At 37.6% G+C, this 16318-nt stretch overlaps 2 protein-coding genes across 2 annotated transcripts in view; one reads left to right on the top strand and one right to left on the bottom strand.

The window, feature by feature from the left end:
* The window catches only part of prdm6 (PR domain containing 6), a 133489-nt gene that overhangs the window by 34383 nt on the left and 82788 nt on the right, over positions 1-16318 (bottom strand). Inside the window, exon 6 of the mRNA XM_087848783.1 lies at positions 5312-5436. Within this exon, the coding sequence (XP_087704909.1) occupies positions 5312-5436 (125 nt within the window). The remainder of the gene's footprint in view (positions 1-5311; positions 5437-16318) is intronic.
* On the top strand, positions 10457-15393 carry LOC102780758 (GTPase IMAP family member 8-like). The gene is made up of 4 exons (XM_087849419.1): positions 10457-10536; positions 11019-11093; positions 11739-11792; positions 12221-15393. Exons 3-4 carry the CDS (start codon positions 11783-11785, stop codon positions 15022-15024), a joined length of 2814 nt encoding a protein of 937 aa, XP_087705545.1. The 5' UTR covers positions 10457-10536; positions 11019-11093; positions 11739-11782; the 3' UTR covers positions 15025-15393.

The following is a 16318-nucleotide window of genomic DNA, read 5'->3' as shown; positions in this document are numbered from 1 at the left end:
ATCTGGCAACTTTTTCTGGTGTTATTGGAGACTTATGACTTTTGACGTGAAAGCACGTATCGCTCTTACTGTCAACAAGCAGAGGGTGCTACTGTTAACAATGTTATAGTTAAAAATATTCTTCTTTTACTGTTACTTTTTGTGGATCACAAAGTTTAAAACTACTTAAACACACACACACACACACACAAAGAGTGCCTATTTTGGGTCACTTTTGCCAGTACCAAGCCTGGATAAAGGAGGAGGGTTGGAATTGACATTAGTGACATAATAATTGCTGAAAGAAATTTAATTTTAGTTCTAAATATATTCAAAATGCATTTAGGGTGTTCTTTACTGACTTTATGTCTCTTCCACGATGTTATTTCTCTCTCTCCTAAAGCGTCAGTTACAATTACATAAGCATGACCAATTATGCAAATTAGGTGATGACATCATTTTGTGACTTCTAGTGACTTTTAGGACAGCCAATAGCGATTTTCCTTCCTGAGGAGTTGGCAACACTGCCTTTGCCTACCAATCAGGCTTAAACTCCTCTATGTGTTTGTTAAAATGTCTTATTAATAATAATAATAATACATTTTATTTGAAAGCACCTTTCAAAACACTCAAGGTCGCTGTACACTTAAAAGCAACATAAAAGCAAGAAGTTTACAGAATCATAAAAGCGTAAGACATAAACAAATAAAATAGGAGAGTGGAAAGGTTATGTGGGATAAGCTATTTTGTACAAGTGGGTTTTGAGTTTGGACTTAAAGAGAGAGAAGGAAGAGATGTTTCTTATATCAGGAGGTAGGGAATTCCAGAGTCGTGGAGCAGAGCAGCTGAAAGCCCGGCTCCCCATGGTTGCAAGACAGGGGGAAGGGACGGAGAGTGAAAGGGAAGAAGAAGATCTGAGACAACGAGATGGGGCGGTGATCTTAACCAGGTCAGAGCGATATGGAGGAGAGAGATGATGAATAGCCTTAAATGTGAACAAGAGTATTTTGAAATTGATGCGATATTTGACCGGGAGCCAATGAAGCTGCTGCAGGACAGGAGTGATGTGATAGATAGAAGGGGTCCTGGTGATGATACGGGCAGCAGAGTTCTGGATGCGTTGGAGCTTGTGGGTGGATTTTTGAGTAAGACCAAAAAGAAGTGAATTACAATAATCAATCTGGGATATCCGGGTCTTATATATTATCAGAACTTAAAAGACCATCCTGAACAGATGGCCAGAACAATACAAGTCAGGTTGTTTGGCTGAGGCTCCCTAAAGCCTGCGTACTCGGTTGCAGACACGAAAAGCTGGAGACCTGACGGTGGAGTGGGGTCTGCTTGAAAATTCTCCACAAACTAGTCCACATAGTCATAAAAAGAACAACAGTCAGGCTCGTGGATGTCCACGAGTCTAAAATCCGCTTCACATTTTTCACTCAGTTGTTCACAAAGTGGGATGAAACGTTCATATCTTCAGTGCACAATTCCTCCTTCAAACCACGGGGATAATGGTCTTTAGTTTCTTTCTCCCCCCTCTGTCTCTTCTCTATCCATTCTCTCTTTTTCTCTGTCACTAATTTGTTTTTGTTTACATCTCCTCCAGTTTTCTGCTCAGTCAGCCTGTTTATATCTGTTCCATTTAAACATTTTTTTCCTCCTGTGGATTTGACAGAGCAAGCCCCTGCAGGGGGATAAAAACAAACTTTGACCAAAAAAACCCTCCAAAAAACCAAACATGAAAAAAGATTTTTAATCTGTGGAATCTAAATTGAATTGAATTGAATTAGAGGCTCGTCTTTCACAGAGTCGCAGTGAAATGAGATCGTGCTGTTGATTGCAAATTAGAGACGTTTGGCCACAAACTGGTTTTACAGATGGAACAAGTCTTTTACATGCCATCGTTCATCATGGCGGGACTGTGGCAGCAAACTGCAAACGCACACAGTTGTATTACTTGTGTTTACAAAGACCTAAGCTGCCTATGCATTATTTTTAATTTCCCCTAATTTAATCAAAACTCAGACATGAAACCTTTTAAGTATTTTAGTAAAATGCATGAAATAACTGGCTAGTATTTGCCCAAAAAAGCACCTATAAAATGAGGATGGGTGTTGAAGTTTTTCTTGACTTTATTATAATCGTCGATTTTGCTTTTTGATTAATTCTCGTATTGATTCCTGAGCAGTTTCGTGCGTTTGTAGGAAAAGTAGATCTGTAGAAACAGAAACGAGGCTTGAATATGATTCAGCAGGGTTTTTCCTGGCCCACAATGGGCATTTGTGGACTAACTACATACCAGTAAGCATGACTCTTGCACATAGTAAAGGATCTGAGTCACTGTTACCTTCTTGATAAACATCTGTTCCAATGAGTTCGAAAGGATAGACACAAGTATCTACATAAAAGGCAGGTGTAACAAACAAAACTAATGATCACAACAAACACTTATGTAGTGATGGGAACTAAAGCAAAGAGAGGCAAACAAGGAAAGGCCATTACCAAAATAAAACAGGAAGTGGAAATAAAAGAAAGTTATCAAAGACACAAGGTTAAAGCTAAATATAAAGCGCCTAGGGGGAATGATCCAAAAGATACTGAAACGATGACAAAACCCCAATACTGTAACAATATTTATGCTTTTTCCTGTTAATATGGCGATAATATTAATACATGCACCTGTGCTTTGAGCGAATAAAACCTATAAAAATGGATGGTAAGGATTTCTTCGTAACACTGTCAGGGAGAGGGGATTTTTCACAGTTCTAACAAAAACAAAATCCTGCAAAAGGTGTGCAACAGCTCCTTTGGTATGAGTTTAACATCATTGTTTTGCAATGTTCAGGGAAACGCCTACACTGATAAAAGACACTGATAAGCTTGGAGACAATTACGAAAGAGTGACTATGTGGAACAGGTTCTCAACTGGTCCTGGTTCTCATGTTTTTGTGCAACAATTCCTCACAGTGTTTTCTTATCTCATGGGGGAGAGGTGAACTTTTGATAAAATGGTGTTCTGCTGCTGCTAAAAACACAAGATTTGGATAACAAGAATATTTAAATTACAATATATAACCTTTACTCTGAAGGCAAACACCCTCCACTTTGGAGACCACTCTTCCACTTTTCTCAGTTTCACTTCTACTCGCCAAGTGGTTTGAAGTAGTTGTTGCGTAGGTGCAGATCAGTCAGAGCCCCTGCCCTGAGCTATCACTCAGGGGCTCTGACTGATCTGCACCCACGGCTCAGTAGGTAGAGTGGTTGCCCCATGATCGGAAGGTCGTGGGTTCGACTCCACTGAACGGCTACCCTGAGGTACCCCTGAGCAAGGTCCCTACACACTGCTCCCCGGGCACCCACTGCTTCACTAGATGAATGGGTTAAATGCAGAGGAGTAATTTCCCCCTGGGGAACAGGGGTGTCATGCATGCATGACAGGTGTGTTTAACAGGTAGCTTTTTTTCACTAAACACCTGTTACTGGTCTTTAAAAAGATTTTGTTTTTTTATGTCTGCATTTGGTTGAAAATAACTGTGAGCTGGTCGTTTATGGTGCTTAGTTCATAGCTTTCAGGATTGCCGGATCTTTGCTTTTGTATTCACACTATGTTTGTGCGTTACTTTTATATTCTGGTTTTTGTTGGTGCTAAGATTTATTTATATCTGTTTCTTTGTGTCTAGGTTTTACCTAGCCTCCCCAGTATCTCCTGGTATCGATGTCAAGTGTTTGTCTCTCTGTTTCCCTGCTATGTTATTTCCTGTTTTATTTTGATACTCTGTATCTTGTACCTTTTCTTTAGTTTTACTTTACTTCCATTCCCATGCTTTCTTTGAAGCTTATAAACTTTGTTCTTCCATGTCTGTTTTTGGATTTTGTTTCCTGATGGACTTTAGACTTTCTTGGAACTGGGCTCTTTACTATGAAGCAAGCTCAGCTTACCCAGGGTATCATTCTGTTATCTGGATTCACTAACTCTAACACTGGCAATAGAGATAAATGGTTACACGAAGTTGGTTATCAACTGGCTAAGTTAACCCAGGATTTCTTATGTGCATAAATAAAATAAAATAGTAATAAATACCTGTAAAGAATATAAAAATCCACATTGTAACAGTATAATAATGCTGCAGGAAGCTGTTAGTCTAGTAATTTAGTGCACAGAGTGGTAAAATAAACATTTTAATTCCAGGTAATTCATTTAGTGTGTGCTCAGTGCTCAGTGCTGCTATTTATTTCTAAGGTGAAGGTTGCGTATAAAGGTTACTGGGCCACAGCTGTGCCATGCTTTATTATTTATTTTTAGCACAAATAAAAAGTATACCCCAGTACACAATCTAAATTGCACCTAAATAACAGACAGTGTAAACCTGGCCCTGCTACGTGCGTTTAAATCGCAACTCAAAACACGACCTGCTCCCAGCTGTTTCAGTTGTTACTTTTTCAGCTGCAGATTTAGTGCTATTCAAGAGTTTGACACTACTGGTTAAATATAAAAACAAATTCAATATGAGGTCAGTAAAAGAGTAAAAGAGTAGTAATATAGTAGGCTATATTAATGCGTATAGAACTAAATTAATTTTCTGTTGCCAACAAAAGAACAGCTGACCTCTGATCGTTGAACCTAACCTGCTCTGGAGTAGAGAGAGCTTTAGAAATGTGGGTTTTCAAAGAAGAAAACAATGAGAAGTCTTGATGGAAAACATCCTTAGTTTCATTTGATTTAAGGACAGGAAAATAGGCAAGTGTGTCAACACTAACCCACAGTGTGGCCACATTTTAGCAAATAAAAGACTTTCCCCAGTCCTGTTTTGGCTGGCTTGGTTTTTCAGACAAATAAATCCCATTTTTTTCTTTCTTTTTTTTTTTTTTTTTAAGAAAATGCATTTGTATCATTGTTTTTGTGGCAGGCCAAAAGATTTCCTCCAGTTTAAATACTGTCAGTAATAAAAGTTGAGGAATGGCCAAAGAAAACAGCTGATTTTAAATACAGGCAGGCCATTTTTCAGGGCAGAGGTTTGGCTTATGTTCGGACGTGTCAGACATTTAGATATCATAGTCAAATTTACATCTGAGTCCATTTTTAGTGCTTGAGTTTAACATAGGGCAGCTGAAGAAGGTGAACCTTTTGCCTCCTAGGAAACAGATGACCTTTAAACACATTTTCTTAACTATGTAAATAATGTTGTACTTCAACAAACTTGGAAGGTGTGACCTAACAAAGTTTGGACAGAAAAACACATTCAGTAAACAAATTCTTGTTTTGTTTGTGTACATATATGTACATATACATACACTAGACAGGTCAACTTAGATTATTGGGACATTTTCTCACAGTTTTCATCCTGGGCGATGCACTGCAGCGGGATACCGAAGAACGAGGTGTAGGAGTCGTTGTACCAAACCAGCAGCTCTGTTCCTCTGGGGATGTCCATACATGCTCTGTAGAAGATGCAGGATCTATAATACAGACACAGGCATTTTTAGTTTGAAAAGTGCATCAAAAGTAAACTTCACCACTCTCTCTGGTCATGTATGGACATTTGATGAGGACTTGTCACTTTTAAATTACAATGCAGGGTAGACATTTAGTGCAGTTTATTTATTTATTTATCCCAAAGTGTAGTGACATTTCATGGGAGTTGCAGGGAGTGCATAATTCAGGCATTCATCCTGAAAAAATAAGGTGTTTTACCTGAGAAGAGCTGAAGGAAACCCAAAATATTCTCTAGCTGAATCGACGTTAAGAAATAAACACTAAATAGATAAATGTAACCATTTTGATATATAAACAGCTTCATTCATTGGCAAACCTGAGAATTGATTTGTGGATAAAGTGTGATGTTTCAAATATATATAATTGAGCTTTGCAAGAAAATTACAATTTAAAAAAATAACTACCTTTGAACAAATAAAACTATAAAAACTTTAAAGTTATGAACACACAAAAAACACACCAAACTATATGCAAATGAACACAGATATCCACATTATATGCATTAGAATATTGAGGTCAACAGTGGTTCAGTTAGAAAAAACAAACAAGCAAACGAAAAACTTTAAGAGTAATAATGCTGAACAAAAGTGAAAAGCATTAATGTTAATCTATCCCTCTGTGGATCGGCGCCCTACAGGTTACAGATCAGGTCACTGAGGTCGTCCTCCCTGCAGCTCCTCTCTGTCCCAACCTCACATAAAAAACTAAAGGCGTGCAGGCTTTCTGTTGTTGCCAAAGCCTCTGGAATAGTTTGCAATTACACAAAGTCCACAAAGACTCACCTGTTGCTGTTTACTTCGAGTCAAGTCTGAGGTGTCTCATCATTTTTCTCAAGCTGAGTATTGTTTCTACAGACTTTTTATTCACTGATTTTTTAAAATTAATATAATTTTAACATTGCCAGCAATCAGTGCAAAGATTTTTTTTCAATCTATACGTGTTCATCTGCACCATAGAGCGCAGCTTATCTGCAGTGTGTCTCTTTTCAATATGGGACTCAAACGACCTCCAATGTCCTATATGCTGAACACAGGTTTCAACAAAGGGTGCAGTTAAATCCGTGACTTCTTGCAAAAGCAACATCAGTATATTTATGGAGGAATGTTTAGATTTCTGCCTTAAAACGTGGCTGGAATCCGAATGTGATCATTCAGAGTAAATTTCTGTGTGTGGACAGCAACAGGTTTGTCATTTTTCCTGGTTAATCACAATATCATCACAAACAGATTGGACGTAACTGCCAACTTGACCACATTCAGTCACAACGTGATAGCAGACTGATGCTGTCTTATCACAGTTTATCACCACCTTGACGCACCAAAGTATCTTTAAAGATGTGGTCGCAGACCTTTCCATAACTTTGGTTGTGCAGAAGTCTTCAAGTAGTGTGACTCTAGCATTAACTGTGTGCTGACTCTGGAGAGTGAAGGCCATTGTATGTACCTGGCTAAGAGGAACCCACCCTGAGGAGACGTTTATATAGACTGCAGAGGTTTATATATAAAAACATACAGGGACAGCCAGACCATTAAGTGTAAAGCACATCTTAAACATATTTTTCTTTTATAGGTACAGACCGCTGGACTTCTGGAAGGAAATAACTTAATTTTCCCTGCAAGGAGCCATGCAATTTTACTCTTTACCTAGAAGTGAAGCAGCACCAAAGCTCTTCAAAACAATAAAGAAAAGACGTCGAAGATAAACGCATGCCTGATTTATACATGTGTGGATAACAACTTTGATGAAAATGTTGAACAAACTGTCCTTAAACCCTACTTCGGATAAAAACAGTCCTGGAAACAAGATGGTGTGAGGTGGTCGGTGACTCTTTCCAGGTCTGATTTTACAAAAGCTTCCCATCTGATAACAGCTTAATTTCACATCGGACCAAATCCGAATGATTTATGGGAAATATCTGGTGTCTCTCACTCTGTTCAGACCAACTAATCACCAGGATATTGTTCAAACATGCAGCCACTGAGCTGTCGGTTCCCGGGTCACACCACCGCTAAAACAAACACCTCATCCACCCAAAAACATCTTTGTAACAACATGAGCGAAATCCACATTCAAAACCACATTTTCATACCCAGACTATTTTAAAACACTTTCCCACATGTTTTTCTCCCACCGGGGCCGTACAGTGTCAGACAGACCAGATTGTAACAGAGGTCACAGGTTCAACTCCCTCACGACTCCCTTGTTTTGTTTTGTTTTTGCCAAAGTGCCTTTGAGCCAGAAAACTTAGTCTGTGCAAACAGCTTGTGACAACCACTTAAAGTGAAATTAAATTTAATACAAACCAGAACTCCTTTTTTAAAAAAAAATTTAAATAATGTATTCATTTTAGATTGATTTTTGTATCTTGAAGGAGACATCAGTTCTCCTGAAAGTATCTATAGAAAGATACTCACAATCAGAATTTAGGCAACTTTATTTTTTCTGGTCAAGTGACTCTCTGGGGAAGAAAGGGTTGAACAAACAATGAGAGTTGGAGAATTTAAGGAGGACAAACATTAAAGCAGAAACACACACAAAAAAGTTAAAGATGATACAAAGCAAAATCAGACAGGCAGGAGAGGGAGGTGGGAGTCAGCCAGTGACATTATGCTTTTTTAATTAAGTTACGACACATAAAACTAACATATTAAAAGGGAGGAAATGGAAGAAAATGTAAAAAATCAAACATAGAGACAAACAAATTAAAAGGAGGACTTAGAAATACAGAAATATACGTTACATTTGCACTTAACATTGGGGGAGACAAAAATAACAGAAAACAGAAGCACCATAAATCTCTTTAAAATGGTCTTCCTCTCAGATGCATCAGTTTATGTTGTCTGAAAAGATTTATATGATTTTTACAACATAAGATACTGAAACACACTGATGGCAACAATAACATCTAGAGCTCCCATGATCACCATGCACTCCTACAAAAGTTGCACAATCTGAATGCATGATAACACTCAGCACAGCAATACTTCATTTTGGTTTAATAGTAGTTGATAATGACCCTGGCTCCGCCCCCCAAAGACACATTTGTAGCTGTAGTAGTCTAATTTGTAAAAAACAAAATAAAATATTACTACTACTACTAATATTAACAATAATTTTTAAATTCCGTCTATCTCATTTACAAAATAATTACCCAGTAAGCATTTCAAAGACGCCTATCAAGTGCGTTTAGAAAGATTTTTACAGGACTACACTAATTAAATTCGGTTTATTAACAGTGCACACACTCTATTTATATTGCAACACCTTTCCCATTGTCTACAGTGAATTGCTATTATCAACTGACACTGAGAGGCTGAAATGGAGCTTCCAGGTTACGCGAGTACTAAAAGATCTGCTTATGTAAATGTTCATGACTATGATAACAGGAATGAGGCATTTCCCTCTTGTAATGTGTTATAATGTCAGAGAGGAGTTAATGAAGCCAGACAAGTCCTGAAGATCTGCGTTTAAGAATGTGTGTGTTTTATTAATTCTTTCCACACAGTGAGAGGAGTAAGGTGTTTTTGGATCCATGTGAAAACACAGCTAGGAGGGACCGGGTTATAAATCAAACACACCCAATGACCTCCCAGGAAAAAAAGGAGAAAGAGGGGTGCACAAACACGCAGAAGCTTGTATGCATTGAAACAAATGTATGTATTGAAAACATGCGTATTGAACACATGCCACTACTTTCAGGTGGGGCTGTGTTATAAATCAAACACGCCCAACAGGCTGCGGTATGAAAAATAAAAACCCCTGCTGCCTTACAGCAGCCGACAGAGTTCAAAACGATTCGTCTGGCAGATCAGTGGGGCAGCATCGTCAAGCGTCTGATCTTCTTCTGTTGTCTGTTTTCATAGAAAGCAAAAGTAAAAGCTTTATAATCAGGTTTTCAATAATAACACATGCCAGTCCATGTGCGCGGTTCAGGATTATAAATCACACAACTCCAACACCTCACAAGGAGTGCGAATGTGTCTACATTTGCTTGAATGTGTTAAACCATTCGAGCTGACAAAATGTCATAAAGTCATGACTTCAGACTGAGTCTAAAGGGTCAAAGACCGACTTGTAACTCGAGAATCTCGAGCACGAACATGAAGGCAGGAATCCTGCTCTGTTGCCTCATCAGTCTTTTCAGATAAAAGCCTGTTTGTCTTCGAAGAGGATAATTTGAAAGCATCTCCAGGAACTCAACAGGGAAGTGAACTCATGTCCTGACACACCTTTTTTTAAAAATAGATAGAGGTTATTAAATGTGTAGTTTGATAATGTGGATGTGTCTTAGCTTGGATCAGTATTACCAGTTTTTCCAGCCCTGCACCATGCAAGCCCATTAAGCTAATTTTAGACTCTGCTGTGTTTTTAATGGGAGGGCCCTACAGTTGGAGTTTCACTTCAGTCAAGTTTTTCTGATGGGAATCTAGCTAAACCCAATATATTACTATAAACAGAGACATTTTAAGAGACAGGCATGGTGCTCAATGATACATGATTTGTCTGAAAGAGCAACACTGTTGGTAGAAGAATAATGCCCAGTAGAAATTAGATTTGACTGGTAATTCTGCACACAAAGTGTTTAGATTTTCATGACCAAGATCAAGTTAAAGTTATTTTAGATAATGCTTTAAAACAGATGTCCAAATAAGTGTCTATTCAGGATTTCTGCTCAATGGCAAGACTTTCTTCTAACATACAGTAGACATGTTAAGTTTCACTTCACTTAACTTTCACTACATGTTTTTTCAGTCGCACGTTACCATTAGACTTTTGAATCTATCAGGAAGATGTTTTAGTCACCTGACCCAAGGCTCTTTATAATACTGTGTCAGTAAAGTATTAGATATAAGAAAGTATTGCTGCAAACATAATTGAAACTGAGCGGCTGATGGGAACCCTGGCAGGGTGTCAGGTTTCTGTTGTCAGGCTGAACAAAAACATTTCATACTTTTTGGAATTTGGCAGGCGTTTGTCAGTGCATGTATCCTGCCGTTTAGTTCTCACACAAACTCTTCCTTGACATTATTCTATTTTGAAGCAGCTCTCCTATCTGGTATCTGGTAAGTATAAAACAGAATATCTGTGTGTTTAAATGCATATTGTTTGTGTATATCTGCAATCTAAATCTTTTTTAGTCATCTGTAACTTTCAGACAACTGGAAAGAAAGTGTGTCGTAAAGCACTTTTGTGGGGTCAAATAAATACCTGCTGCATATTTAGTGACAAAAAAAAACATAACTTACATAGGTCTATGGTGATGTCATGTTTAGAAGTAATGATTATTTTCCAATAAAAATGTACAAAACTCTGTAAAATACATTTTTAAATCCAGTTTGTATTTCTGTCTATATTCTATTTCTACAGAGGGGTTAGTTCATAGATTAGTAAGACCTAATGTAATGCATATTTGTAAATTTTTTTAATACATTTGCAAATTTAGCATTATCAAACATGAAACTTTAGTAAAATTTAAAAAAAAAGTTGTTTCTTTTTTCATTATTTTCAACATATACTATGTTCATTCTGGTTTCCTTAAAAACAGACAAAGCGACATGACGGTGACTTCAACCAAAAATATGACAGAATAATGTTCCAGTAAAATATACCACAGCCTCAGGTAAGTGCAGCAGATTTTTACTTTGCAAAGCAAAATGAGTATTCAGCACGAAAGCTGTAATTTGGAATTTTTGTTTGCATTATAAATTAAATATTTGTTTGTTATCACGGTTTCTGTCAAGTTAAAGTTTGCAGAAACTAAAAATGTTGCTACTCATGCACTTGTTGAGTGTAATGATTTTGAATTATTTCATGTATGTGTTTAAGTTATATGTTTATTGTATTTTATAGTATGGCTTGGTGCATGGTACTTGATACTTTGGCTACTATTATTCACTATTCCACATAAAAGTGTAAATGTTTCTTTTTCTTTACTGCTCAGGTGAATAATGCCATTCTATATTTGGCGACATCTATGTTTAAATTCTATACATTCACCAGCCTCCAACTGTAACACAAACGAATCTTGAATGGTTAAATGTATGAAAATCTTATCCTTAAATACATTTGTTTATGAAACAGTTTATGATTTTTTTGAGAAACGAATTCTTCTCCTTATAAACTAACATTTACTTCTGAACATTTGTGCTTCTAGTAGAAAAATATTTTAGCTATATTGCTTGCAGTAATGAAACAATTAATTAACTTTGCTTTTAATCTGAACTGAACTCTTCATAATTGTATTTAATTTTTTCAAATTTAACAGACACTGAACTGAACTTCTGTGTGGTGGAGTTTTATTTGCACAAGATGGCAACTGGTAGGTCCAGATGATTTTTGTGTGCAAGAAGAACATAGGTCACATAAAGAAGAATAAAGGCAGCTCACACACACACACACCTGCAAGTTGGAGAGAAAATAGAGAAAATGTACACTCTAACCTTGGCCTGTGTTACCATAAAATACGTCAAGAGGTTCATGTTCTTATAATATGAAGTTCCTTGACAACTGTTTTGATTTGGCGCCTAATCAATAAAATCAAATTGAATTAAACTGAATAAAGAGCCGACAAATGATCTACAATAGTGTATTCTGCAACACACAAAGCATTACTCTTTCCTGGGATAATATCAATCCTGTTCTAATCTTGATATTAATAGAGAAGGGCTGATAATTTCCTGTTATAAAATTGCAGCAATATGTAATGACTTTGTTTTGGTTTTTTTGTCCTGTTTTTGTCTTTTACAGTATCTGAACTCAGAATTGTGATTCTTGGAAAAAACAATGACGATAAGACAACGCTGAGCACTTTCATCAGTGAAAGATATGTCTGTCCTTATCAAAAGACAAACAAGCAGTTTACTGAAATTAGAGGAGAGTGGAGGAGAACTCCATTCACTTTATTGAAAACATCAAATATCTTCATTGTGCCTGCAGAAAGAGTGCGATATGAGATAAAAATGTGTATCGCACACTGCCAACCCGGACCAAATGTTCTGCTGCTGCTAGTGAATCCTTTGGATTTCACAGAGGACGATAGACAAAAAATGAAGTTCATCGTGAGTTTCTTTGGACGAGATGCTTTTAAACACTCATTGGTCATCACAACACGTAATGACTGGCGAGGGAATTCCTCAGTGAACCAACTCGTCCAAGACTGCAGACAAAGACAGCACAAAATCAGGCTTGATGAAAAATATTGTCCTGAACACGATCTTCAAGAACTGATGAAACAAATGGAGAAAATAGTAAGTGATAACAGAGGGTATTTAACTTTTACTGAAGACGCTGATCCCGTTGTGGTGCCTACAACTACAAAATCCCCTCTAAACCTGATTCTGTGTGGGAGAAATGAAAGCTTGAAAACTTCAGCTGTTAATGCCATTCTGGGACGAAGAAAATGTATTTCATCTAAGAGCTCATTAGAGCTGACCAAACACCAGGCAGAGGTTTGTGGCCGTCGTGTTTCTGTGCTGGAGCTGCCTACTTTGCACGGAAAACCTACAGAGACGGCGAAGAATGAATCGTACAAGTGTGTCTCTCTCTGTGAACCTGAGGGTGTCCACGCCTTCATGCTGGTCCTTCCACTGGACCATCCTACTGATGGAGACAAGAAAGAACTGGAAGCCATCAAGAATACTTTCAAGAGTGTGATTGATAGGTTCACTGTCTTGCTTTTTATTGTTGAAAATCCAAATCTTGACCAGTCTTCAGCAGTGGAGAAGATTCTAAAGGACAACAAAGACATCCAAGACCTCTATAGGCGCTGCGGTAAACACATCGTTTTTGACATTCAGGATACGCATCAAGTCGCTGATTTGTTGCGTACCGTGGAAACAATGAAAACTGTCGGTTGCAGAAGCTTCACAAAAGATATGATTCCAAAACCTCCACTGAAACCAGTTTCAAGACATGTATCCCTTTTAAAGCCAGAAAATTATAGAAATCGCTGGACACCACCTATTAGGATGGTGCAAAGCAGAGAGCCTCTCAGGATGGTGCTTATTGGGAAAACTGGTTCTGGGAAGAGTGCAACTGGAAACACCATGCTGGGCAAACAGTGCTTTTATTCAAAAGTCTGTCTGAAGTCTGTAACAAGTGTTTGTCAGAAAGAAACAGGAGTGATTGACGGGCGCCCTGTCGTCGTGGTTGACACGCCCGGCTTGTTTGACACGATTTTGTCCACTAAAGAAGTTCAACAAGAGCTTGTTAAATGTATCAGCTTACTGGCTCCTGGACCTCATGTGTTCTTACTGGTGGTGCAGATTGGTCGCTTTACAAAGGAAGAAAAAGATACCGTGGAGCTCATCCAAAACTTTTTTGGTGAGAAGACAAAGGACTATATTATTGTCATATTCACCAGAGGAGATGATCTTCAAGATCAAACATTTGAGAGTTATATAAAAGAAGACAGCGAAGGATTATTAAAAAAAATGTCAGCTGATTGTGCAGGGCGATACCATGTCTTCAATAACAACGATCATAACAATCGTTCTCAAGTCAGTCAGCTTCTGACCAAAATTGAATTGATGGTGAGGAAGAATGGTGGTGGCTACTACACCTCAGAGATGTTTCAAGAAGCAGAGGCAGCAATACAGATGGAAATGCAGAAGATCATGAAAGACAAAGCAAGAAAGATAGAGAGTGAAAAGAGGGATCTTAAAAGAAAATATGAGGAGGAAATGCAAGTGAAGAGGAACAAATTAGCACAGCTAACAGCCAAATTTGAAGAAGAAATAAAAGCAAACCAAGCCCAGGTAGCCAAAGAAATGGAGGGTCGCTTTAAGAAACAGCAGGGAAATATGAAAGAAAGAAGAAAGAGAGAAGAAGAAGAGACTGCTATAAAATTGGAGGAGAAGAACCAAATTTATAAGTGGGATAAAGAAGGTGAAGCTCTGCAGAAAGAAATACAAAGACAAGTGATTCCTGATGGGATTTTATTACAGAACAGAGAAATAATACAAAAAGAAAGAAAGGCTTGGGAAGAGGAAAGAAGAGCATGCTGGGACAAACAATTTTTTGAGGAGGAAGAGAGATTTTGGGAGGAACAGAGACGACTTAAAAAGCTCAGAGAGGAATCTATGCAGGAACTAGAGAGATATGAAATCGAAAGAAGACAAGAGGAAAGACAACTGGAAGAAAACTGTAGGAAGAAAGTCGAAGAAATGATGAGGAAACATGAAGAGGAGGCCAGAAAACAAGCTGAAGAATGCAATGAATTCAGACAGAGATTTAACCAGGATATATCAGCTGAGACGGAAAGATATAGAAATGAAACAGAAGATTTGAGGCATGGTCAACAAAACCAAAATGACTTCATGATAAGGCAGCTCAGGAGAAAAAAGGCCTATGACAAAGACTTCAACAAGCTGCAGAAAAGACAACAAATTCAAATGACTAACCTAAAACAATCAAGTTTGCACTTTGACAGTAAAGAGCAGCTAAACAAGCAAATTGATGAGCTGAAGAAAGCGCATCAAGAGGAGATAAATGAGTGGATTCAGGAACATGTGAAGAAAGCCACACAACATAGCGCTTGTAGCATTTTATGAGAAGTTTTTGTGTTTCAGTGTTGTTCAGTTTTTCAGTGTTAGATGTATTATATGTAAAGTCTGTATAAATAAAGTGATCACCATGGCTAATGAGTTTTGCACATGCAGGTCAGAGTAGCTGTAAAAGAGAGCCAGGATGGCAAGTTTCACTTTGTAGACATTTTTGGATTTCTTTTCTTTTTTGCCATTCGACACAGGTCAAATGAAGTTTACTTAAAAAGCATTTACTCTGTTAATATATATGTATTATTTTAAGACAGATTGGAAAAGTAAGATGTAGAATTGCTGACAAAGCACATTTATTTTTATTTCACAGGGAGCCTTTTATTCTTGAAAATTTTGACTCCAGTGATACATTTATGTACAAAAATAGGCAAAGACTGCAACAACACTTTTGAAAAAATATTGTTCTTATTTTCTTATATTTTCTCTTATATTCATGTTATTAATCACCACGGACGATCTGATATCTTTGTGTTAGTGTTGTTCCCACATCATCATAATAAATGTTGTTCCAGGTTCAACATTGCAAGTGACCAATCACATTGTTGTGACGTCGCCCTTTTGTGCCTTTGAAAAATCGACTTCACTTGCGAGAAGAGAAACTTCACTTCTGTCCGTCGATCCAGGAACTTGAATTCTTTGCATTTCAGGATACTTTTCTTTAATTATACATATTGTCCTTACAGAGGCGGTTTCTCTTCTAGCAAGTGAAGAAGATTTTTTGAAGGCGTTTGTTTTTTTCGAGGTTGCGGATGACCTCAGGAGAAGGTGATTGGTCACTTGCAATGTTGAACCTGGAACAACATTATTTATGATGACGAGGGAACAACACCAACACGAGGATATCAGATCGTCCAATCACTGGCAGAGAAAGCATGTCTTACACTGCAGTGCCAATCAGCTGGAGATTGTTACCTGTCACTTTGTTAAATTGGTCATAAAGAGGTGAAAATAAATAAGTAATGGTGCTGCACAGAAAACCACTTTGTGATTATTGATTTTACTTTTTAGCTGGTGTTTCTAGCAGATTGCCCTAGCAGAGCTCTGCACCAAAGGACAGCTAGGACGAGGACGGAACATGTATGTGTGTCAGCTCTGTTGACTGTCAACATATAAACTTTACTTCAGTGTGTTATTACACTAACTTCTTCTTTTTGGCACACGCCTTATAAATGTTCTGGTTGCTTGTTTTGTTGTCTGTTATTATCAGCTTATTATTCATATGTAAATCTTCACTTTAAATCTCAATAGAATATGCTACACAAATTAAGCTTGACTGATTGAGAAAAAA

The sequence above is a fragment of the Neolamprologus brichardi genome, chromosome 12 (genome assembly GCF_056152115.1).
Source record: "Neolamprologus brichardi isolate AB-2024 chromosome 12, ASM5615211v1, whole genome shotgun sequence".
Taxonomy (NCBI): domain Eukaryota; kingdom Metazoa; phylum Chordata; class Actinopteri; order Cichliformes; family Cichlidae; genus Neolamprologus; species Neolamprologus brichardi.
This window is presented reverse-complemented; position numbering and strand designations above follow the sequence as displayed.